General features: G+C 40.1%; 1 protein-coding gene across 3 annotated transcripts in view; it reads left to right on the plus strand.

Moving 5' to 3' along the window:
• Positions 1-2373: 2373 nt before the first annotated feature.
• Positions 2374-23553, plus strand: part of FBXL4 (F-box and leucine rich repeat protein 4) — a 62057-nt gene continuing 40877 nt past the window's right edge. Inside the window, exons 1-4 of one of the 3 annotated variants that reach the window (XM_064649909.1) lie at positions 2374-2484; positions 9297-9462; positions 10030-10619; positions 19559-19904. In XM_064649909.1, the coding sequence (XP_064505979.1) occupies positions 10111-10619; positions 19559-19904 (855 nt within the window). In that variant the 5' untranslated portion in view covers positions 2374-2484; positions 9297-9462; positions 10030-10110. Of the gene's footprint in view, positions 2485-2958; positions 3068-5666; positions 8787-9296; positions 9463-10029; positions 10620-19558; positions 19905-23553 lie in introns of those variants that run through there. The other 2 variants (XM_064649911.1, XM_064649910.1) reach the window with 2 other exon arrangements.

The following is a 23553-nucleotide window of genomic DNA, read 5'->3' on the forward strand; positions in this document are numbered from 1 at the left end:
TCAATACAGTATGAAAATAAACATAGGATAGGAATGATTTGGCCAAACATACACCTTTGTACAAATGTCTGAACTAGTTGCTTGCTCTCTCTTTATAGCTGCCAATAGACAGAAATAAAAAGTTTTGGGTTCCTGTTCTTAGGTGATATATTAATGCTAAAGTAGAAGTCTTAAACTAGTTAGATAAACTGTGCCTTGCAGGTGTTCCCTTTTTCTTCATTTAATTTACAAAGGGAGGATAGCATGAGATGTACAAAACATAAAATGAAAACAATAACATAAACAAAATAACTACAAAAATTCAGCTTCATACCTAACCTATTTTCTGACTCATCAAACTTATTGTTTCCAATTTTATTTTGTATTACAAATTCAAACTTTCAGTTGTCCACTTCCTGGGAAGGTGGTTATTGAAAGCACCTTTATAAACACTCTGTAGCTAGCACCTGATTGTAGGATTGAGGTGAGTCTAAATGATGCCAAGAAGCATACTACACTGATGGCACTGAAACCTGAAGGGCCTACCTTCCTCTTCCATAGAAGCAGTGCCTTAAAAGTTTGGGCTTGAACTGTTATTTTAAAATAGTATGGCAGCATCTTAGGCATATAAAACACGTGCGTATGTAAGTGTATTTCTGTATGTGTGCACATAGGTGCATGCAGGGGTATGGATTGCCTATAAACTGGTCATCCTGGCATGTCTGCTTGTGGAAAGCAGGGTTGTGTGGTGGCCTGTCTGCTGCTGCAGTTAGCAATCGACAAGTACTCTATACTAAACTTAAAAATTTCTATATTTGCAACTTATTATAAATACACAGAGTTTATGTTGAAGCATTATACAAAAAGTACCTTAGATAGCAAGTATTTTGAATATTTTCTGGATTTTCAGAATTATATTTGACTACTAGCAACTCCATTTTCTACTGTAACTGAATGGTCCCAGGTACAGTCCACTAGCATCACTGGAGACCTGAGGAGACTAGACTGAGTGACAGCAATTCTGACAGTCAGTGCAGAAGCTCTAATCGGAAGTGGCGGTTGGGAGAGAAAGCACAAATGCTTGGATGCATGTACCAAATTAAAGGATATGGATGCAAACCATGATACTTCCTTTGCAATATGCCAGGTAGGAACCCAAGAGGCACTGCGGTTTGCTGGAGCAAGTACTCATTAAGTTTAATTAAAATCAAGGCTTGCCTTATGATATGCCAGGGACTCCAACACCACGTTAAAAGCATAACCCGATTGGGATGGGGCTAGGGCAAGGCTTATATGCTGCCTGGTGTAAAAACCTCTGGGAGAAACCAGTCTGGGAGTCATCACGGGCAGGTGCCCACATCACTGCAGTCTTCATGTCTGCAGAGGTAAGATGACACAAGCCAGAGCAGGCCTGAGTCACAAAGCACAACATGGCAATAATTTGACATGCTGGAGGGAATGGACGCCATCCAGAGGGACCTTAACAGTCTTGAGAGGTGGGCCTATGTGAATCTCATGAGGTTCAACAAAGCAAAGCACAAGGTCCTACACCTGGGTCACGGCAATCCCAGACACACCTACAGGTTGGGCAAAGAAGTGATTGAGAGCAGCCTTCCAGAGAAAGACTTGGGGGTGATTGTTGATGAAAAACTCACCATGAGCCAGCAGTGTGCACTCACAGCTCAGAAAGCCAACCATGTCCTGGGCTGCATCCAAAGGAGTGTGGCCAGAGGTTGAAGGAGGTGGTTCTCCCCCTCTACTCTGCTCCTGTGAGACCCCATCTGGAGTACTGCACACAGTTCTGGTGTCCCCAGCATAAGGATGTGGACCTGTTGGAGCAAGTCCAGAGGAGGGCACGAAGTTGATAAGAGAACTGGAGCACCTCCCCTACGAAGACAGCCTGAGAAAGTTGGGGCTGTTCAGCCTGGAGAAGAGCAGGTTGCATGGAAACCTCATAGCAGCCTTCCAAGTATCTTAGGCTGGCCTACAGGAAAGCCGGAGAAGAGTTCTTCCTCAGGAACTGTAAGGGTAGTAGGACAAGGAGTAATAGTACAAACTGAAACAGGGGAAATTTAGGTTAGATAAACAGCAGAAATTCTTTACTGTGAGGGTGGTGAGACACTCTTAACAGGTTGCCCAGAAAGGTTGTGGATGCCCCATTCCTGGAGGTGTTCAAAGCCAGACTGGACGGAGCTTTGAGCAACCCGGTGTAATGGGGGGGTGGCCCTGCCCATGGCAGGAGGGTTGGGAGTAGATGATCTTTAAGCTCCCTTCCCACTCTCAAAATTTCATGATTCTGTCATACCGTAACAACCCTCCGCCGCCCGCGGCCCGCCGGGACGATGCGGGCCCGCCCCGCGCCGGGGCTCGGGCAGGCGCAGCCGGCAGCCCCGCCCCCGCCGCTTCCCCCGGTTCCCGCCCCCGCCGCCTTCCGTGCGGGGCTTCCGGCGGCGCCCGGCGCGGCGGCGGCACCGGCGGCCTGGGCGGCTCCGCCCTCCGGACGGGGTAGGGTGGCGGCGGCGGCGGCGCCGGGCGGGTGCGGGGGGGCCGCGACGCCGGGCCTGGCAGAGCTCCCGTGTGGGGCCGGCCCTGCGCGGCGGGGGCGGGCGGCTGCGGGCGTGTGTATATATGTATGTGTGTATATATGTATGTTTGTATATATGTATGTTTGTATGTATGTATGTATGTGTGTATGTATGTATGTGCGTGTGTGCGTGCGTGTTCGTGCCCGCCCGGCGGGGTCTGGCGGGGCCCGGCCGCGCTGGTGCCCGCGCGTCGGGGAAGGGGCGCGGAGGCGGCGGCGGCACCGGGCGGTCCCGCCTGGAGCTGCCCCGCCGCTGTCCCTGGGCCTCGGCGGGAGCTCCCCCAGGGGAAGGGAACCAGCCCTGTCGTCAGAGAGCGCGAGCGCCTAAGGGGTGGGAAGTGGTGGGGATGGGCTGGAGCAGGGAAGGAGGAACAGTGCTGGGAGCAGACAAAGCGGGCAGGGCTGGGCACGGGTTGTGCTCCTCTCCCCTGCGGATGTCCCGCCTGCGTGTTACACACTTACACCTCTACCCAGTTGCCCGATCACAACACCACAGAAGGCAGGGTAGGAGCTGAATTAGAGATATTTTGTTCCTTCTTTTTTTTTTTTTTCCCCCACCTACCTGCTTTGGGGTGCTTCACTTCTTGTGGATTGTTATTTGTTACTAGTGCAGGCTGATGAATGGGTATCATTTGGACTTGAATGAATATGATTAGGACAAGGTGACACGTTTTTAAACTGCACCAGGGGAGGTTTAGGTTGGACATTAGGAAGAATTTCTTCAAAGAAAGGGTGATGAGATATTGGAGTAGGCTACCGGAGATGGTGCTGGAGTCACTGTCTCTGGAGACGTTTAAGGAAAGAGTGGACGTGGCACTTAGTGCCATGGTCTAGTTGGCATGGTGGTTTTAGGTCAAAGGTTGGACTCAATCAGAGGGCTTTTCCAACCTAATTGATTCTGTGACAGTGGGAGATAACAACTATGTGGCCTAATAGCTGCAGTGAGGAAGCAGCTGACCAGGAAGTAAATGCTATACATGATCTAGAGGAAATGTCAAGAGAAGATTGAGAAAACAAATAAGACAAATGCACTCAAATTCCTTTTTAAAAGTAGTATTCAATGAGGACTTTTTTCTTTTAGTTTTTTGGCATGAAGAGGAGAGTTTCACCATAGCTGGAAGGGTAGTTGGTCGAAATGAAGTGGTATAATGCTCGTGACATTAGGCTTTGGATAGAAATAGCTACCTACTGAGAAGCAATTTCTTTTATCCATGAAGACAGCCTTCAGAAGGCAGGATGGCCACCTTGAGCATGTCATAGGTGCTGAAGGAACTTTTGTCTCCATTATATTGTGATTCTAAACCACGCAATGAGTCTGGTCCTAGCAGAAAGGCAGTCAGTGAAGTAGTGTGAAATTCTTCGATTTTGCGTATTTTGGTGCTCGTGATGGCAACACAAGGAAGATTCTAGATAGGTGGAATTTGCCATATATTCCAAGTTTCTTCAAACTGTAAATTTATAAGTTAAAAATGTGTAAAATGACTGGTTTTAGTGCCAGAACACATTATGTGAAGAAACATAGCAAGTAGGGCCCGAGTCTAAAGTATGCTGTAAGAGCTTATTAATTTTTAATTAATAATTGCTTCCAGTTTCAACAAATTGAATGTAGATGTTGGTATAATCTAGGTAATTAACAGCAAGAGATGCCAACCTGTGGTAAAAGTACTCTGTTTTAGACTGTAATGTGAGGATCCAGTATTCCCTCTGTGCATTAGTGTACAAAGATAATTAAGAGATTTCCCATTTACAATCTTTTATGTAAGATGCATATATTGAAGTGCATTAATCTTTTTACAGATAGTACAATCTATTGCTTTTGTCATTTATATGTTCTTTGTAATTTGTCAATATTGCTGTTTCTTTTGTAGTCAAATGAAAGAAAACTCTGTTCAGTACTCCCAAGTGTGAGATTAGCAAAAGTCGTGTGACATGTGAAAAGGGGAAATTTCCTCTACTCTTAGTGTGGGGAGAGTTCATCAGTGATTTATTAGTCTGTCAATGCCCAGAAAACCTGAGACCCTCATGCCCAACCAGTGTGTCAGTGTCCTGTTATGGAGACCGTTCACTGAACAGGCTGTCTGAATCGGAGGGCAATTTGACTGCCCTTTTCAGGGGGCTAAGCCAACAGGGTAAGGGAGACCCCTCAGTGGGTCTTCACACTTTATATTAGAGTGTGTAACCCTCTGCCAGCGGCTGCCAACACCCATGAAGGACTTACAGTAACAGTTTATGGGAAAATGGTCTTACAAATAGAAAATTGTGACAGGTTAAGGTTCAAAGATTGCCAATATAGTATCTGACTGCAAAAAACATATTCAAAGCAATACACAGACAAGTTCTAGTCCCAGTAAAAGTATTCAGAGTGCACAGAGTGGTTCTTACACAACAGGGTTCCCTACGAGGGGAGAAGACAGGTTCAGCCTGTCGACTGATTCCAGCAGTTACAGTGGAGTCTTCCGTAACTTTTCCCCCATTCTCAACTTACTTTTATACTATTTCTTTTTTTTTAGGTGGAGCTTGAGTGACTGTAGTCATAAATACCTTCATTACTGATCGGTGTAAAATTGTCTTACTTCATTTTTAAAGATACAGTCAAAAAAAAATATAGAGTGCATGCCCAGTGGGCGGTGGTCATACTTTGAGGCAGGTGACTTTGGGATGGAGGTGTGCACTAATATTACAAGTAGGCTTTAATGAACCAAGTTCATCTGAGGAGAGAGATTTTACCACAGTTGTTGGCTCAGCAGCAGGACACCTCCTACCTCCCTTGGTTGACAGGTGCTGTGCCTTTTGTCAGGTGCAAAGTACCATGTAGTTCCCCTCCCTGGAAGGATTTCCACAGAGCCTGGTTGTGATGTCTTCACTCCACCCTCTGTTTCATCCTCCATAGCAGGTGCTTACTGTTGTATGGGGAATCATCGTGGAACTGCCAACTGCTTTCCATCCAGGGAGTAGCAGCTGCGTTTTACCCTGTAATTTCTGTACCATTAGAATTTCTGTTAAGATTTGATTACAACTTCTCAGTTTCCTCTAATTTTTACCCCCAGCCATCTTCCCACACTGGTGTAAACAGGAATTATTGCCTCTCTGGCTTTAAGAATCAAACCTGGTGTATACATGTTGTATATACAATATTTGCTTCTCTTGAAATAGTATGAACTCTTGTCTATCACATGCTTTTCCAGGGATGGCTCAGGGATGAAATATGCCATCATTCCTTTTTTTTATATAAATCTAGTATCTGTTACTTGTTACATTTTTACACAAATCCTGCATTACAGTCTTAGAAAACTTTCTGTATGCATAACGTGAAGGGAAGAAAGGGTAGTCATGATAGAAAAAGGGAATTTGCCCATATAATTGAAATAGTTGTCAAGTAATATTCTGGGTAGGAGATACTGTAAATAATGTAATGCACTGTAATGTATTTTGAAAGAAGGTAGCTTCTCTCTAAGTTTTATTCCAGGTCTAGTCCAGTGTGGTTTTCTGGAGTCCAGTCTGTCTTGTAAAACTGGAAGTAACATTTCAGTGGCCCTTTGAGCTGGTCTGACTTGGGGCCCTTGCAGTCTTATTGCCCCCTCGAGCCAGCACTGACTTCATGTTTTGGTTCAGGGAGAAGAACAGACTTGCTTGCAGGAGTGTTTAGTGTGCCTGGGCAAGCCCCAGGACTCATCTGACTCCCCAGCAGTGCTGGCTGGAGAGGTGGCTGTGAAGCAGAGAGCGATAGGTCTGTGCAGCATGAGATGGGAGGGCAGAGCTCATGCAGCCCTGGAGAGAGGCTGGGAATCAGATCCAACCTGGAAGTGCAAAATGGACACGTAGACATAGGAAAGCACCTCACAATGTTATTGTATGTTCATAACATATTGCTTTTTGCTTCTAATAAAACTGTTAGTGTCTTCTGTGCTAGTCTCTGGTGGCTGTTGAAGGTTCTGGTGTTTAATAGCAACATTTCAGTCAATTTAATGATATGAAGGAAACCAAATAAAAGAAGTAGAAGGCTGCTGCTTGGGAGGAGGATAAAAAGATGCATTTAAAAGAAACCTTTATTAATCTTCACTTTGGCATAATTATGCCTGTAAAAAGAAAATCAATAATATGCAACAGGCCAAGGACGCTGCCAGAGATTGGAAGGCATAGTTACATGGGCTAAACGGATCTCTTTAAAATAATCAAGCAGTTTGTGGGAGGGAGGAGTTTTCCACATAAAATTTGCATGTAGATGAAGTGCTCTGCTCCAGAGCTGTTTGTCTTGATGTTCTGCATAGATCTGAGTCTGCATTTTTATCTTTTTTTGCAAAGTTAAATCCTTTTAATTAGAAATCGGCTTGACCTGTGTTAGTTCCTGAAAAAATCTCTTTGTATCATCTGACCCTACTGATCTGTATTTAATGTAATTCTTTCACTAGCTTATTATCCTTTAACCTCTGGAGCAATTTTTCATTGGTCTTTTAACTCCACACAATCATTAATGCTTGTTTTAAAATGCCAGAAGAAGACTTCCTATTTGTATTGTAGTCCTAATGCTTACTTAATCCTTCTTTTAGAATAGTTTTCTCTTTCCTCTTACTTGTTATAAACAACTAAATCCTATATTGTTCTTAACTCTTTAGAACTAATTTACTTCCACTTCTATTATTTAAACTAATACATTTTTATGAAAGCTCTCTGTTCCTACTTACTTACTTTTGAGCCTGTTGACTAGTGCCAGCCAAAATTGATAAAGTTGTGTCAGCATCGAGGATATGAAATTTTTGCAGGTTTTATGAAATCATCAAGTTGCCAGAGTAAGAATGACCCACTCTGTTTTTGCTAATGGAAAATCTGCAGCATGATTTCAAGTTAACTGCTCTGTTATATGTGGCTTAAAGTGGCCAGCTAGTTGATGTACAGCTCTGAACCACTCCACGATTATGCTGCTCTTGGATGAGCTGATAAGGAGCGCAGCTGGGTTTTACAGCAGCACTGTGGGAGCTCTGGGCTGTGGCTAGAGGCAACCTGAATTTGCAGTGCAGACACGAAGTTGTGTAGGTTGTGTATGTGAGATAAAGTGATTCCCACCTGATCTTGAAGTACCCCAGCTGAATGATTCTTCAAATTGAGATCTGGAAAGCCATAATTTCCATGGAGCAGCCTTCAAATCATGTTAATTGGTGAAATTTTGAGTTAGAATGTAGTGTATATGCTGATTTACCCATGATTCCAGGGCTTGATAGCAGAACATTTGTTGAAGTTTAATGTCTTTTGGCATATTTTGTATATAGATTTTTTAAGAAGGAAAAATCTAGAAGGAGAATGTATGTGTAATCTTTGCTTACATCAAAGCATCTCTGCTTTGAAAAAATAAAATAGCAGTTTTCAGTTTCAAGTTGTTTACTTTGGTTTTTTTGTTTTGTTTTGTTTTTAAGGAGGAGAGATTCGGGATTGTGCTGCTTTTTTCCCAGTGCCTTTTCTAAAAGGTGGTTCAGGTTGTCTGGGGGAAATAGACATTATTGGTTGTTGGCATTCCAGGGGAGCTTGAAGTAGAACCAGCATATTGTCTTATGCATTCCCTTCTTCACTGAATTTCAGAAGTAATTCATGTTGTTGACAGCTATGTCAACATGTGAAAAGGAAGGACAGGAACTAAACAAAAGGCAAATAATAGAAGAGTCAAGAAAGTGAGAAGTGAACACTTCTTTAGTAAATTTTCTTTCTGTGATAGGTAAGAGGGGCAAATAGTGCAGCCTGTCCTTATCTGTTACAGCACCACCTTGTTGGAAACGTTCAAAGAGAGCTGTTTGTACGTGTGTGTGTGTGTTTAAGTATGGGAAAAAAGCAACTGACCTGAGAAACATATATGGTGGATTTGTATAGAGGCATACAAAAGTCTCCATTTGTTTAATTATCTACCCTACTTTAAGCTTATGCTTCCAAAAACTCTGAAGTGTGGCCTTGCTTGTACCCATGGCAAACACTGAATATGTGGTTTGTCTGCCTGGCAGTGTGAGGCATCATGTTAGTTGTTGTTTGAGCTGTCTTCTGCAATAGAAGAGTCATGTCTTGTTTGGTTCAGAGATTACCACAGCATGTAATCCTCTGATAAACTAACTGGCAACTCCAGTACAGGCTGTTGAAGAAACATTTATTCTATTTTGAGACATGCTTAGTCATCCCTGTTTTGGCCTCTTAACAGGTTGCAGGCATTACTCCTTATTCTCTCCTATTAAAGCTGATGAACAAGGTAATCATAATCAGAAGGCCAGTTTGTGAGAAGTGGTTTGTGTTACTGGAGGATGTGAATTCATAGCCCAAGTGTGTTGTGTACTGTCAGTGGAAACCGGAGAATACGCTCCACATTTTGTTGTGTGTTGGTAAACCTCACAGTTTACATCATGCAGGTATGGAGCAGCTGCTAAATATGGGACCAGCATATGTAAGAGGACCTTTATTAGTAGGGAATATGATACAGCCCTTCTGTGTCCTGTAGCCAACATTCAGCTATAAATGTTTCTTCACTGTGGTAAATAGAAAACTTTAGTGACTTACCTTGAATTTAGCTTTTTTTAATTGTTAAACGTATTTATTTGATAGTTTTACTTGTGTTGGTGTAGGCTGTGAAAAACACACTAGTATTCTTAATTAATAGTATGTTTTGTGTTGATTTTTTTAACTAGCTTAACAGTATGCAGATCTAGTACATTTTATGTTTAGTGGAATTATTACTTAAGTGAAAAAAATTTTCTCTCTTCAGAATTAAAATGCTTTCTATGAGAACTTCTGATGCCAAGACTCTTTTGAAGACTTACTTTGTTGCATGGCTTAAAGGCAGATGATATTGTTAATAAATTCTGAACATCCTTCAGGAGACTGGTGACCCTTCTATCATTGATGTATGCTGTCATGGACAACTTCAAATGGTAAAGATGGTATTTTTGTGAGTCTTTCTCAGATTAGTACTTTGATAGAGGAAGCAGCACGTTAAGTTTTTGGTTTAGATTAACGGCCCAAAGCTTGCTTTTTTGACTCTTAAAACCATTCACAATGCTTTTAAGAAAATGCTTTTCACAATGGTTTTAAGAAGCTGTACCTTCACAATGTGAAGTTCTGTCTTGAGATACTCTTTTACAATTGTTTATGGCAAGAGCCACATTTAATTTCATACTTGATTTCATTTCCCTAAGTCAGTGCAAGTTTTTTTTTCTTATAAATCCCTGGAAATAATGCTTAATTTAACCATTAGTTTTTTTCTTGCTTGAGGACAGGTTTTGGCTAATGTTTCTTCACACTATTCTCTTCTTTTAAACACAGTAAATGGGAAGCCACACTTAGTAACCTCCAACTAAACGATTATGTTAAAATAAAATCTAATAGTTTGTTAGTATTTTAGTAGCAGTACTTTGTTTAGGAGGATATTAGAAAGAGCACAATTTGCTTTCTAAGAATGTTGTATCTGCTCACTATGTTTATTCATTCTGTTTTATCAGCTCTTTTCCAAAACACCACAAGCAGTTAATGCACCTTATAAAGGACTCCTGACTTTTTGATTCTTCCTAAGTCAAATCTAGATGTCACCAGTGTTTCCCATGTTAACAGTTCTGAGCATGTTTTACTATATGTGCCTTCGGCGCCGAGCTAGGACAGCGACGAGAGGAGAAATGAACAGTCGGAGGGCGATTGAATCAAACACCCGAGCCTTACCTATCAATGTTGAAATAGTTCAGTATGCCAAAGAAGTGTTGGATTTCAGCTCTCACTATGGCAGTGAAAACAGCATGTCATATACCATGTGGAATTTAGCAGGTATTCCAAATGTGTACCCTAGTTCTGGTGACTTTACTCAGACTGCTGTCTTTCGAACTTACGGGACCTGGTGGGATCGTTGCCCCAGCGCTCGGCTGCCGTTCAAGAGGACACCATCCACCTTCTGTAGCCAAGACTATGTGGAACTTGCTTTTGAAGAACCAGTTTATCCCACTGCAGTGCACATTCTGGAAACCTATCATCCTGGAGCTGTAGTCAGGATTTTAGCATGCTCTGCAAATCCTTACTCTCAAAATCCACCAGCTGAAGTAAGGTAATTTTTTTCTTTTCTTCCTTATGCTTTCCTGTAAGATGTTAAATGCTACACACAGTGCTGTTTAATGAAGTTTACTTCCTAGTATTTATCTGTTTTGCATCCGACCCACTAACATTTACTTTATTTCTGCGTGTTTTCGAAACTGTGGTGACATGTTTTGATAACAACTTCAGAGATGTGGATGTTTTGTAGGAATTATTGCAGCTCCTAATATCAAATTTAATTTGTGTAATGATCGGTTTTGTGTTGGAATTTTTATGAGCAATAATTATTATGTCTGTACAGAAACTGCTTTTGAAATGGCAGGTCTGAGTTCTTCCTTCAATAAGAAAAGCAAATTGTGTGAAAGAAGCTGAGGATTCACTGTTGCTGTATCACCCTGCTTCAAGTAGCCATAAACTTTCTTCTCTGCATGCGTTAGGTTGCGTGTATAGTATAATCAGGCACTGTAACTATTCATATGGAAATGAGACTAAAACCAGAAGCACAGAACAGTCAGACAAAAGGTGATGCCATTTGTCAGATCTTTATTTTTGTTCTGATCAAAGGGTGTGAGCTGCACTTTGTTTTTACACTCACTGCATAGGCTAAAAGAAGCTGATTTGATCCTGTTGGTTTTCCTCATAGTAGAGTCCTGATGAAATTTCAGTTGGGGGGTCAGGAAGATGGTGACCTGGGGAGTGGTAATATAGTAAAATAAAGCACTTTGTATGAGGTGTGAAGCTCTTACTGAGGAGGTGAGGAAATAGAAATGGAAGGAGAAAGAGAACAGGTCAAAGTACATAGTGGGCAAAAGCATTGGGAAAAGCTATCAGTATATGCAATCAAAGTACTCCATATCAGAAGACATTAAATGATACCAAAGCTATAAAGAAAGGGAGAGCTGATAGAAGAAAATGTATGCTGTAGAAAATAGTATGCCAGCAAATACTCTATTACTTTGAAATGCACACTTTGGTGGTATAACCAGTATTAGCTTGGATGTCAGGTATTTTTTTTCCTGTCTTGCCTTTTACAGATGCAGCTAAAAAGCATACTTATAGGTCTAACTTAGTATCTCTTGCTTCCTAATACTAGGCCATTGATGTCCATTCGAAAATTCTTGGAAAATTGAGTGTTATGTATTCAAAATTCACAATTAGTATCTTTTGTATGATTCTGTCATATACTGTTCTTAAGAGCAGTTGTTTGTTTTACAAGTTTCTAGTGAGAATATTCTGTACAGCTCAAAAACATGAATTCAAGGAACAGTGATGAGTCAAACTAGTAATAATAGGCCACCTAACTTCAGAAGAATGAGTGTGTTTGGCACTGTAACACAGAACTTATTTATAGAATGATATGTGGTGAAGGCAGCTTTTAAGACTTTCAAGTTTAGAACCTAGTGTGAAATAACTTTTGGGCAATTACGCTGTAAACATTCTTTTTACTTTTTTATTTTATGATGTAGTTTTTTGCTTCTTTATGATGTAGCACAGAACTTATGCAGAGATTATTTCTGTAACTTGATAATATTGCATTAGGGTAATTGTAACATAGGGTGCTTCAGGGCATCACAAGGATATAGTTCTGATTGATAAGCTAATGCTATTTTATGTCTGTTTAGGTTTAGGTTCTTAAAATAGTACACCTCGGTAAAGACCGAGAAGTGTTGGAGGAAAGCTCAAGAAATGTTAACTGAAGGAGCTACTTAGTGAGGTGCATTAAAAAAAAAAAAAAAAAAAAAAAAAAAAGAGAGAGAGAGAGAAAATTGTTCAGAGAGGTAAAAGGAGATGGAAGTGAAAATACTAATATAAAACTTTTGGGTATGCGCTTTATGACTCCTCTTGAGGTGTGATCAGTGAGAACTCAGACTCCCTTCTTCATGATAAAAGATGAAGCTTCTGTAGAACCCTGCTTTTTAATTTATAGGCAAGAATACCTTCTGTCCTGCCTGCATAGTTTAACAACATTTCTGGTGAGAAAAAGGTTGTCTCAGGGATCCTTGGAACCAGTTCTCTGTGCTGCCTCTTCAGTACTTGTTAGTCTTGATGCTAGAGAAGTGTTAGAGGGACTTCTTTTTTTTCTTTTGGCTTACCTTCCCTCAGCAGGACTTGTCTGTTCAGGGCTGCACATTTGGTTTGTCTCCTTTCTTCCAAAGGAGACAAACATGTCTTATACATAGTGTCTTGAAGGGAAGATGAAGGGACCTTTTCTCCACATGAGGTATGCAATATTTTTTCTCTGTTCATTTGCTCACCTTTATGAGGGGAATCTGAGAAGTTGCAAGGGCGCAGTCTGTTTTCTGCTTCAGTTCTTGGTCCCTTGTTCTTACTTCCAAAAGTTCTCTGAGATGTCAGCTAAGAATTATTTTTTTTGAAGATAGAATGCTGCCGTAATCTCAGATGATTCCTTGTTTAACTGATGTTTTGGTCTTGAAGAACTGGCATACTATTTTCTTCTGTTAAAAAAGGCCATGTCCTACTTACTCAAAAGGCACTTACAACCTTGTTTTCCTCTTCTGACTCTTTTGATACTAGTTTTTAAATCACCTTATTACCAAAAAACCTTCCGGTGCTGCTTTGTTTTATCAGCTGACTACGGGTGTGTTTTTGAACACTGGTGTAGAAAGGGCAGGTGTAGTGGGTTGACCCTGGCCAGATGCCAGGTACTCACTAAAGCCACTCTGTCACTCCCCTCTGCAACTGGACAGTGGAGAGAAAAAAAAGCAGCTAAGGAGTCATGAGTTAAGAACTGGGAGAGGTCACTTATTATCTTCACAGACAAAACAGATTAAAAGTGAGGATATTACTTAAATTTATTACTAACAGGATCAGAGCAAAAGAGTGAGAAGTAAAATAATCTGAAAAACACCTTCCCCCCACCCCTCCTTCCTTCCGCGTCTTCCCTCCTCCCCTCCAGTGGTGCCGGAGGATGGGGAATGGGGGTTACAGTCCACCATGGGCTGCACCACGGGCTGCAGCGGCCTCAGCTCTGGCATCTGATGCACCCCCCCCCCCCTCCTTCTGCACTGACCTGCATTGTTGTTCCCATATTCTCACTCTGCTCTTCCCTGGCTGGAATTTTCCTCTGCACAACAACCTTCAGTTCTTAAATATGTTATCACAGAGGCGTTACTGTTACTCCTGACTGGCGCGGCAGGAAGCCCATCCTGGTGCCAGCTGGCATTGGCTCCATGGGACAGGGGAAGTTTCTAGCAGCTTCTAACAGAAGCCACTCCTGTAGCACCCTCGCTACCAAAACCCCGCCACAGAAACCCACTACAGCAGGTCATTAGGAAGGTTCTTTTTCACCAGTTCCTGCTTTGATGTAAAAAGAAGGCCAAATTAATGGTGGACTCTATGTTGAGAGGAAAACATTTGAGATTTGCTTAAAGGTTTAGTGGATTATACTAGTCCAACTTAGTAATCTTTTTGTTTAATATTTAAAACATCAGCTCATCCAAGACTTTTCTGTGTGCAAAAGCTTGCAGCCTACAAGAGGCTCTGTAAGGAGCTGGTGTACCGGAATACTTGCTCAAGAGGATTTTATATATTCTTGTTGAAAAATGGCTAACACCCACATGGTTGGCCCATGTGTTCACTTTATGCTTCAGTTGCAAGGAAGAATGACTCATGCAGGTGTTCAGAAAGAGGTCTTTGGTCGTGTTTCTTTGTTGCTGGTGCACTGAATACTGCTATCACAGCTCTGTATGATGCTGGCTCAGGTGAACTTTATTCAGAGTGTTTGTAGAGATGGAGTCAGACCTTCATGGGTGGGAATAAGCATGTATTTTTCAGAGGGTATGTAATTGTTTCTAAATGATCCTAATGCTTAAAACATGACAGGTAATTTGAAGTTTTTTCATTATGGTTTAACCAGCATCCAGCTGAGAATTTTCTGTCCTCTCATATTTTTGGCTGCTTTAGAGACAGAAGGCACTACATCACTCTCCTTCACATAAACCAATTTTTAAAATTCATAAATGTCAGAGAAACTGCTGTTTTAACACATGGAGACCTTTTGCGCTTTTCTTTTGTACCACTCACACCTTGATTGCTGAGAAGTGTTTGGTAATTCCTTAAAGTATACTAACATTCCATGTACAAATTTGTTACATGAATTATCAGAGTGCAGAAAGCCTAAGAAAAAAATAGTAGTGTGAGATTGAGGGAATATTGTAATATAAAATCTCAGTTTTTATGTGGGGAAGAAATTGATCCCTATTTTTGATTGTGTTGTGTTATGATTACCACTAATGCCTAGAAGTTAAGTTGTATGTTACACGTAGGTGAGATACAGCCTTGAAGGTTCCTTATCACACTCTAATGTGTTGATGGTATCAGCAGTGTTTTGGGTGTTTTGATCTGAGATTCACAGGGAATAAAAGGTAGAGTGAACGAACCATCTGAATGCCACTGTCTACGAGTAAAAGCCGATCATATTTTACATTCAGTCCACTGCCTTTCTGGTTTCACACCCTTTTTTTAGAAGGGGGGATAGTTTTTTTGATCAGACATTTTGATCCCTATCCTGGCTGCCAGCAAACAAATCTGCAACATTCCCATCTGAATTAGCATTGTACTGCTTAAATACAATGAACTTCCTAATTGAAGGAGAGAGAGCCTTCTACTTTGTCCATCTTCATTAGCCTGCTCCTCTGTTTTGCAGCAGTTTCTGCCTCTACAGGCTTCAAGACCTTCAGAAAGAGAAATTTTGCATACAGCAAACACAACTAAGCTAGGAAACACTGAGCCATGCTCAATTTTCTAGCAAAATTCTAAATGACACGAAATAAAATAAATTAAATAGAAATAAATGGCAGGAACACACAAGGCAGAATGAAACTGCTTCCAGACAAATGACCATGGTATCTCACCTGTGAGAAACAGCCTAATCAGTGTTACATTTTATCTGTAGAAAACAAGAAAAAATTAGTCACAAGACAGTCTCTAACCTACTGAAGAGGTAATCATCACGTAGCAATAAGGATATACGCTATGAAACATCACCCCAAGCATGGCCACACATTTCAGACTAGTTAGGAATCTCTGGTCTTGAGCTTTTTTAGAAGCACATGAGTATACAGTGTCACTGTAAAATATATGATATAACAGAAACTGTCAATTAAGTTAAAAAAAGACCACAACAGAAAAACAAGGATGAACTTTTCCTTTTATATTCCAAATTTAAACGGTAAAGTTATTTTTATAAAAGGAAAAAGTTGAAAAACTTCTGAAAAAATTTTTACTTGACAGCTCCCATTTAAACAATGTCTAACAACAGCTACCTATTAGGAATATCAAAATGTTTTAAAAGGGCTTACATTGAAGAAACCATTAGGGAATCACCAAGAGTAAGCCTTCTGGGTAAATAAGGAGGAAAAAGAAACAGGAAAGAAAAAATTTCTTTCTACACCAATCTCAAATTGACAATGCAAGAAGTTTCATTAGATTGCAAGCAAAGTTTAATCTTGTCTTGCTAGGGAGAAATCTGATTACTTTTTCTAGAGTCTTTTCCAAAGACTCTCTCTTATTACATACATTTCTTCAGAAGTAACCAGGTCTGCTCAGGCATCATCCTAGCCATTAAAAACCTTTCCAACAGCATTAGGACAACAAAAGTTAAGCAAGCATTAAAAATGTATTCTCATTTGACACAAACCTTGAAAATATGATTCTCAACCTAGAAATCACTAGACTGTATTTTCCTTCCTGGCAAGGGAAGGGGAATGGGAATCCTTTTTTTTTTTTTTTTTTTTTTTACCTCGTAAGTGTATGGAGTCTTTAGTATCAGAGCAGAATGAGTTCCTGTCTATTTTCATGAGACAGAGACAAATTTAATAGGAAAAACGAGTCCATTAAAGCTGAAAGGAGAAACCCATGTAAAGTCCTCCTTTTCTTTAATCACTAGAGAAAATAATACAGATGTTGCTGGCTTTTACTCAGGCTTTGCATGGCACTGCAAAGACTGAGGCTTTCTAGCACGGTGCTGGTGAAACCTTCTTATCAAAGCACACTCATTGCAACATCTTTGATCAGTTGTTACTGTATATCTGCAAGAAGTGACGACAGACGATGTGCTGCCTGCTGCTTGATTTTTTGAGAGCTACCTAATTAATTTGGTACAGGGAAAGGGCTAGATTCCTTTGTCTTCTTTAACGTGATTTATTGAGGTTCAGTTTCCCTTTGTTTTGAGTTAAATAGTTCATTGAGCACCTTAAGTTTGGAACAAATGCAGGCAACCTTATTAGGGAAGCTGATTTTGGTATGTAACCCTCACACCAGGATTGACTGTAAAAATGCCTTTCTTATGAAAGATTTTTAAATGGGTAACCATAAAAAAAGAATGCTCCAGAACAGAAGACATGCGATTCTTACTGAAGCCCCTTGGAAATTTAGACTTTTTTGATCCCGCTGTGAGTTCTTCAATCCCATTCAGATTATGTGCAGCCCATTAAGTATCACGCTGGTGATTCTAGATGAAGTGATCACTTCCAGTTGCAGTAATGGGTGTGTTGAGTATACCTACACTTGGGAAGAATCTACCAGCCCTGACTCAGAGTGATTGCTGTTGCTTGTTCTTGTGTGCAGTGCCACCAAGGCAGAGAAGAACATCAAATCAACCTGATTGACTTGAGGTTTTCCAGATAAACCAAGAGCTAACTCCTTTAAAGTTAGATTGGTGGGCTGTTGATGAAAAGAAGAATATGACAAGGACAGTGGAAAATTGTCACTGGTTTTGTTGTTCATCAGCATTTGGTATGTAATGTGGAATTTCACAAGACTGTAAAGTCATCCTACATGTCTTTCATTTTCTCTAGTTTATTACAAAGACTGAAAAACAGATACTGCTTGCTGAAGTTGATTATTGAACTCCAGTTTGGTGAACCTAGATCTCCAGATGCATTATTTTTTTCTAGAGCTCTACTACTGCTAGATAGTCCTCTCTTCAGGGTACCAAAGGGAAAGTCAGTAACTGAGACCCATTCTGTTAGAAGCTGATGGTCCAGCATTTGCTAAATTAGTGAAAAAATAGCCTTGAGTTTCCCTAAGGATGGCTTGAGTGGGTACCTGGAAGTGTCTAAGCAAAATTTCAGATGGTGATTTGGATGTGTTCAAGAAACATCACACCTGCATTGCTGACATTAAGTATTTGCTTAGAGAATTGACCTATGTGAGAGGGTGTGACACTGGGACGTCTGTTATTTTGCCATGAGTTGGCATTAATTTCATAAATTAATGAAAGCTTTTCTCATGACTAAGTCTGTCTTATGAAAACTGTTAATTTTGGGGTAGAATTGTCCACTCTCCTGCATAAGTACTTTCTGATGTGCCACGTGTTCATGTCTTGCATGTTTGTTTTTTTGACTATTTTTTTGACATAAGACTTCTGGAAGCCTCTCATTGTACTGTAAGGTACTTAGAGAGCAGCTTGATATAGGTTAGGAAAATTTATCTGTGCATACCTGAAAATGTCAGTTGTAAAATGGAAGTTTCAGCCAATATGGATTAATTTCCCTATTTTTTTCCTAATTAATTTTCCTAATTTTCCTAGTAACAAATATCAAACTTCTGCACCTTATACCATGTGCAATGTTTTAATGAAAGTCCACTTTGCTTTCTGTCATGATGGAAGAAGTTTAAGCAATTTGTTCTGCAAATAAAGCATGTTTGATTTTATTTTATTTTTTAATTGATATTCCTCTCCACTCCCCCACCTTGCCCCTGCATGGAATCTGGTAAGAAAAGTCAAGATGCTGAGATACTGGGGAGCAGATAGAGTGCTTCTGAGATGCATGTGCCAGGACAAGTAGTCTGAGAGAAATTTTTGAAGCTGGGACTAGGGTGATCAAAAAGAGATGGAATATGGAGTAAGATGTGGAAGTGTGTAGATTGGTATCGAGGTAAGCATACTGTCAGAGAGAGTAGCAGCAGTGACTGCTAGAGGCTTTCTTCTTTAGGAATTAACTAGACTCGAGGGAGGAAAAACATGGGTACCAGTGACTGAAGAATTTCCATTCACTGGATGAGGACCCATGCGGATATAAAGAGCACCTTTCTGTTTTCAGGCCTTTTGGCAAGTTTGGAAGAGCTGAAGACCTAAGGAATGTAAGACTTGATTCTTCCAGATTACTGAGTTGGAGACAGGTTTCCCTGTCACTTACTGGAGGAAATCTGAGGTCTGTGTGTGCAAGTAAAGATGTATGTACAGTAATTTTATGCATGCCCTGAACCTCCTGTCTCTGGACCAAAGAGGAGAAAAACTTCTCAGTTTTGCAGTTTGGAAATTCTAGCGTTTTATGTAAAGGACCCTTTAAAAAAGGACTTGAAGATTCTACTTTCTTTGCTAATTTGACAGTGAACTACTTTTAAAAGGAATATTTTGCTTGTCTAGACAGGTAAACAAAGTAAAGTTTAGATTATTTTTTTAGTAACTTGCAATACTGTAATTTAGACAGGCTTGATGTTAAAGAGTGAGCTGTGGGGTCTGGGGTTTTTTTGTTTTGTTTTGTGGAAAATAAGAGAGGTCAGGTGACTGTATGTTGGGGTTACATGGCGAGACTGTTCCTTGTATACTTAGACTAACATGCCATCATTGTGAAGACATCTGTAATCCATTTGTTATGATTATCTTACCTGTGAGATGTTAGAAAAACTTGTGCACCAGTAACAGTAACAAGTGTGTGACCATGAGTCTACAGCTTGTTTTGTTATTTAACAATGCAGAAAAAACATGCTAAGGTCATGAGTTAGTGTGCCCTGTTAAACTCATCCTTAGGATATTTATAAAATCTAGGGAAAACATAAATTTTGTTGTCTTTTTAACCGTGTTTCTCACTTGTTAAATACTTTTGACAGAAGAAGCTGCCCTCTTACTGTGTTCAGGAATTGCTTTAGTAACTTTGATTTTAATCCCTATACTGTATGTGTGTGTGTAATTTTTTTTTTTCACAGATGGGAAATACTTTGGTCTGAGGCACCTACAAAGGTGAATGGTCCTCAGGCTCGGCAGTTCACACCTTGTATCAAACAGATAAACTTTCCTACAAACTTAATCCGACTGGAAGTGAACAGCTCTCTTCTGGACTATTACACTGAATTGGATGCAGTAGTGCTACATGGTGTGAAAGAGAGACCTGTGCTTTCACTAAAGACTTCAATGATTGATATGAATGATATAGATGAAGATGAGGATGAAGAAAAGTATGGCTGTGGAATGGACACCCTTAATAAACAGTTCAGCATCGTTACCCTCAGGGAATGGCCGACTAACGGATATTTTGATAAACTGCCTTATGAGGTAAGAAAAGAATGTTTATACTCAATCATTGTCTTGATCATTAAGGGTGCAAAGGTGCTTTACAGGGTATTGGTCGAGATTGGTTACAGTTCCTTGCGAATCCCTGTGAATTCCTTGTGAATTTCCTGCAGTTATTGTATAGGTATGCCTGAATTATGTAAGTCTGTCTACTTCTGTGGATGGATGTTAGGTATTTGCATAGTTACTGCACTCTTATTGCTCAAGAATCTGTGCATTCACACACAGTTTTTACACCAGTTATTCTTGCCTTGAATTTCCAGCTCTTGAACTTGGAAGCTTCTACCAGTTTTCCGATAGTTTTTAGTCCTCATGCTTGACAAACAAAATATATGAAAGAGATATGAAAAGGTTGAATCAACATCTGAAAGTGGAAATAGTTTTTAAGAGGCTAAAAGTTTGTTTTCCTGTTCTTTCTCGTACAAAACTTACAGAACTTTGTTCTAGGGACTGCCATTATGTTTTCATATTATTATGAAATAAGCTTCTTCCAGCCAGCTAAGTTTTGAATCGTGGTGCAGGTAAAATGTCTTATAGATGGACTTCTGTACACTGTCTTGTTTCAATGCTTGCTACTTTTTGTTCTATCATTAGCACAGAAAACAGTTATGAATAAACTCCTTTCAGATCCCCTGGAAGCATGGCAGTTGTGATTGTGCTCAGAGTCAGTAGATAAATATTTTCTTTCCTGTAATTTCCAGTATAATGAGATTCTGGAGTATGATTACTGAATACTGTGTGCAGGCCAGGCCATTCTCAGTGGGATGTAGCTGTTTATGGGGGCTGGTACCCTGGTTAGTGTAAGAATTGAGAGACAAAGCAATTATCTTCACCTCTCCTGAAATAAACTGTTTGCACATGGTGGAAAGGAGCCTCTACTTGCCAGTCAGACCTCTGGGCTTGGGCAGAGACAAGTTTGTTCCTGCTCTTCAGTGTGCTGCAGTGTGCCAAAAGCAGCAAGTGTTTATTTACTATGGTAGCTCATCCAGTGCTCAGCGTGCTCCTCACTTGAACTAGACTTGCTTTTGAAAGTGAAGGGGGTGTGCTGAGATGCTGCCAGTGATTGAAGGGCACTTGCAGAAATATCTGTTCAAATCAAATACTGTTTTGGTTTTATGACATCTTTTGTCTCTAAGTACCCCAATTTGAGACATGAAGGGTGTCCTAGTAACCTACAGAAGTTTACTGTGCTTGTAAAGAGGAAAGAGAAGGGAAGTGAATGTAACAACTCTTATCTTTCTTCTCTTGAAACCAAACTTCTTGAGTTTTGTTTGGGTCTTTTTTGTTGTTGCTGCAGTGGAATAATAAATGAGGATACTAACTTCATCCTGTGTTAGCTCTAGTGGTGGTTTGTTTTTGATTTTTTTCCCTAGAGCCAGTGTATTATTTAATATATTTTACTGTTGGTGCTTGAATATCAGTACTGAAGTAAAGAAAGTACTTTGCATAACTGTTTGCAAATATGTTGGTTTTAGTAATTCAAAGAAATTAATTGTAGATAAAACTTCATTTAAATATAGGATTTTTTCTTGTTTGAAAAGGCTGGATAAATTGATTTATAGTATAGTAGAATTCCAGAGAGATGAATCAATCTCTTTACTGTTTCATGTGATCACAGAATCATTAAGGTTGAAAAAGACTTCTAAGATCGTCAAATCCAACCATAAATGGTTGATTATACATATTAAAATTTTGATTTAGGGAATGTTTGTGTAGTCTTGTTACTCTTATGAACTTCTGTCTTCATGTACTTTTTTATATTTTTCTGCTTTCCTGTTTGTCTACCAGCTTCCTTTTTTTATCCATTTTTTAGCATGTTTGGTTCATGAATAAGTTTATATGGTCTATCAATATCAAGAACATTTTTTTTTCCTCTGCCTTGATTTAAAGAAACTGAAAATATGGGTGGAATATTTGTCAGAAAACTAGAAGAGACTGTTTCTAACTAGAAGAGACTGTTTCTGGACTGGTTTTGTGACAGCAGTAATCCCAGTCTACCTCTTTTTAGTCCAGCTGGAAGGTTTGGGCATCAGAAAACCAAAAATGTTGTACTTTGTAGTGTGACAGTTTTTTTATCATCTTGGATATGGGAACAATGCTCTGCATGCTGTCTTCAAGACTGACAAGTGTCAGAGTTTTCTGGGAACTGTTCGAACTGTGTAAGAATGAAGTAAGGCAACTGCTGACTCCTTCCAGTTTTCATTTATACAGTATTTGAAAAATTGTATCTCTTTGTAAGGGCATATTGATTGTCAATGTGTAGCTGTCCTAAGTCTTCATACATATGCCTATTCTTTACTTGAGTTGTTTTGAGGCTTTTTCATACTACTCTCTGTAATTCACAAAACACACAGGCTGAGTGGGTTGTGCTAAGTAGGCAGCAGTTCCTCCAGTCTTTGTTTTGCCTTTGTTGTCTTTCTGAAACTTCCATAGACTATCCTTTCATAGACTGTGGTGTTCCTCAAAATGGCATTAGGAATGGCTTGATGCACTGTGAGCTCAAAAATCATTGTAAGAATTCTAGAGAAACATTATGAACTGTTCCTGCCAAAAAGCTGAGAAAAATGCTTGACTCACAGACACTGACTTCTGTAGAAAAAAGTGTGAACTCTTGGATGACCTAGGTGAGAGAATTTTTCTTCCCTGATCATGGATGGTGTTAACCAGCCCTAAAAAGCTGTGAAGTACTTGTATTATCTATCATCTCCTCTCGAGAACTACCTTAAAATTGAGAAAGAATTTTATAGGAGACACTTCATGTCCTTGTCTTTCTTCTCAGTTCTTTGGCTAACTTGTGCAGCATGTAAAGTGGAAGGAGTATGGCCTTAGTCTTAGTTGGCTTTGCAGAAATGCTTGAGACCTGAAGGCCTGAACAAATTCAAAGCCTTTGGGAAAGGTGAAGAATACCTGCCACAGCGTACATCTTGTGCAGTTTGGGACTCACCAAGATGTGCCAAGTACCAAAACCCCAACTTTTGTTCTCCAGAGGAGAGTCAGGAGAAATCCTGCATGCTGAAGTCCAAAATATATTTTTATATAAATGTTGATATAAAAAGATACAAATGACATCTTAGTCATTCCTTGAAGCTAATTTTTCCAACAGCTGCCTATAAGATTTATAAGCTGTTTGTGTCTGCTGGAGAAGTGAATTTCACTGTTAAATGAGGATTTGGCACCTCTGTTCTGCGAAATGGGTCCCAAAAGTAAGATCTGCATCCCTTAAATGGTACTTAGATAGACAAATCAGAGCAATAAGCAAGAGCATTTTTAAGTGCAATACACTTTTTTCCCTCAACAATAAACTTCTTGCATCTTTCCAGAACAAACTGTTGTAGACTTCCAAGATTTTATGCCTTTCTTTGCAAAGGGAAATTCATGAGGTTCTTATAAGTTGTCCTAACAGCTGATGACCATATGTCACAAGATTCCTTTCAGCTGATAGCCAATATACTGTCAGTTGCTGTAGCAGATTAGACTGACTAGTGGCACATGGAGAAGATCCCTCCAACTTTAGTCTTCCTGGAGTTGCAGTTGTTTGATTGTGCAATCTGCCAGTAAAATCCTTTTCTGTTCTTTGGATCAAGAAGGGTCTTAAAACTTTTACAGCCTTCCACTGCTGAAAGGATCAGAG

Source organism: Pseudopipra pipra, chromosome 3 (genome assembly GCF_036250125.1).
Source record: "Pseudopipra pipra isolate bDixPip1 chromosome 3, bDixPip1.hap1, whole genome shotgun sequence".
Taxonomy (NCBI): domain Eukaryota; kingdom Metazoa; phylum Chordata; class Aves; order Passeriformes; family Pipridae; genus Pseudopipra; species Pseudopipra pipra.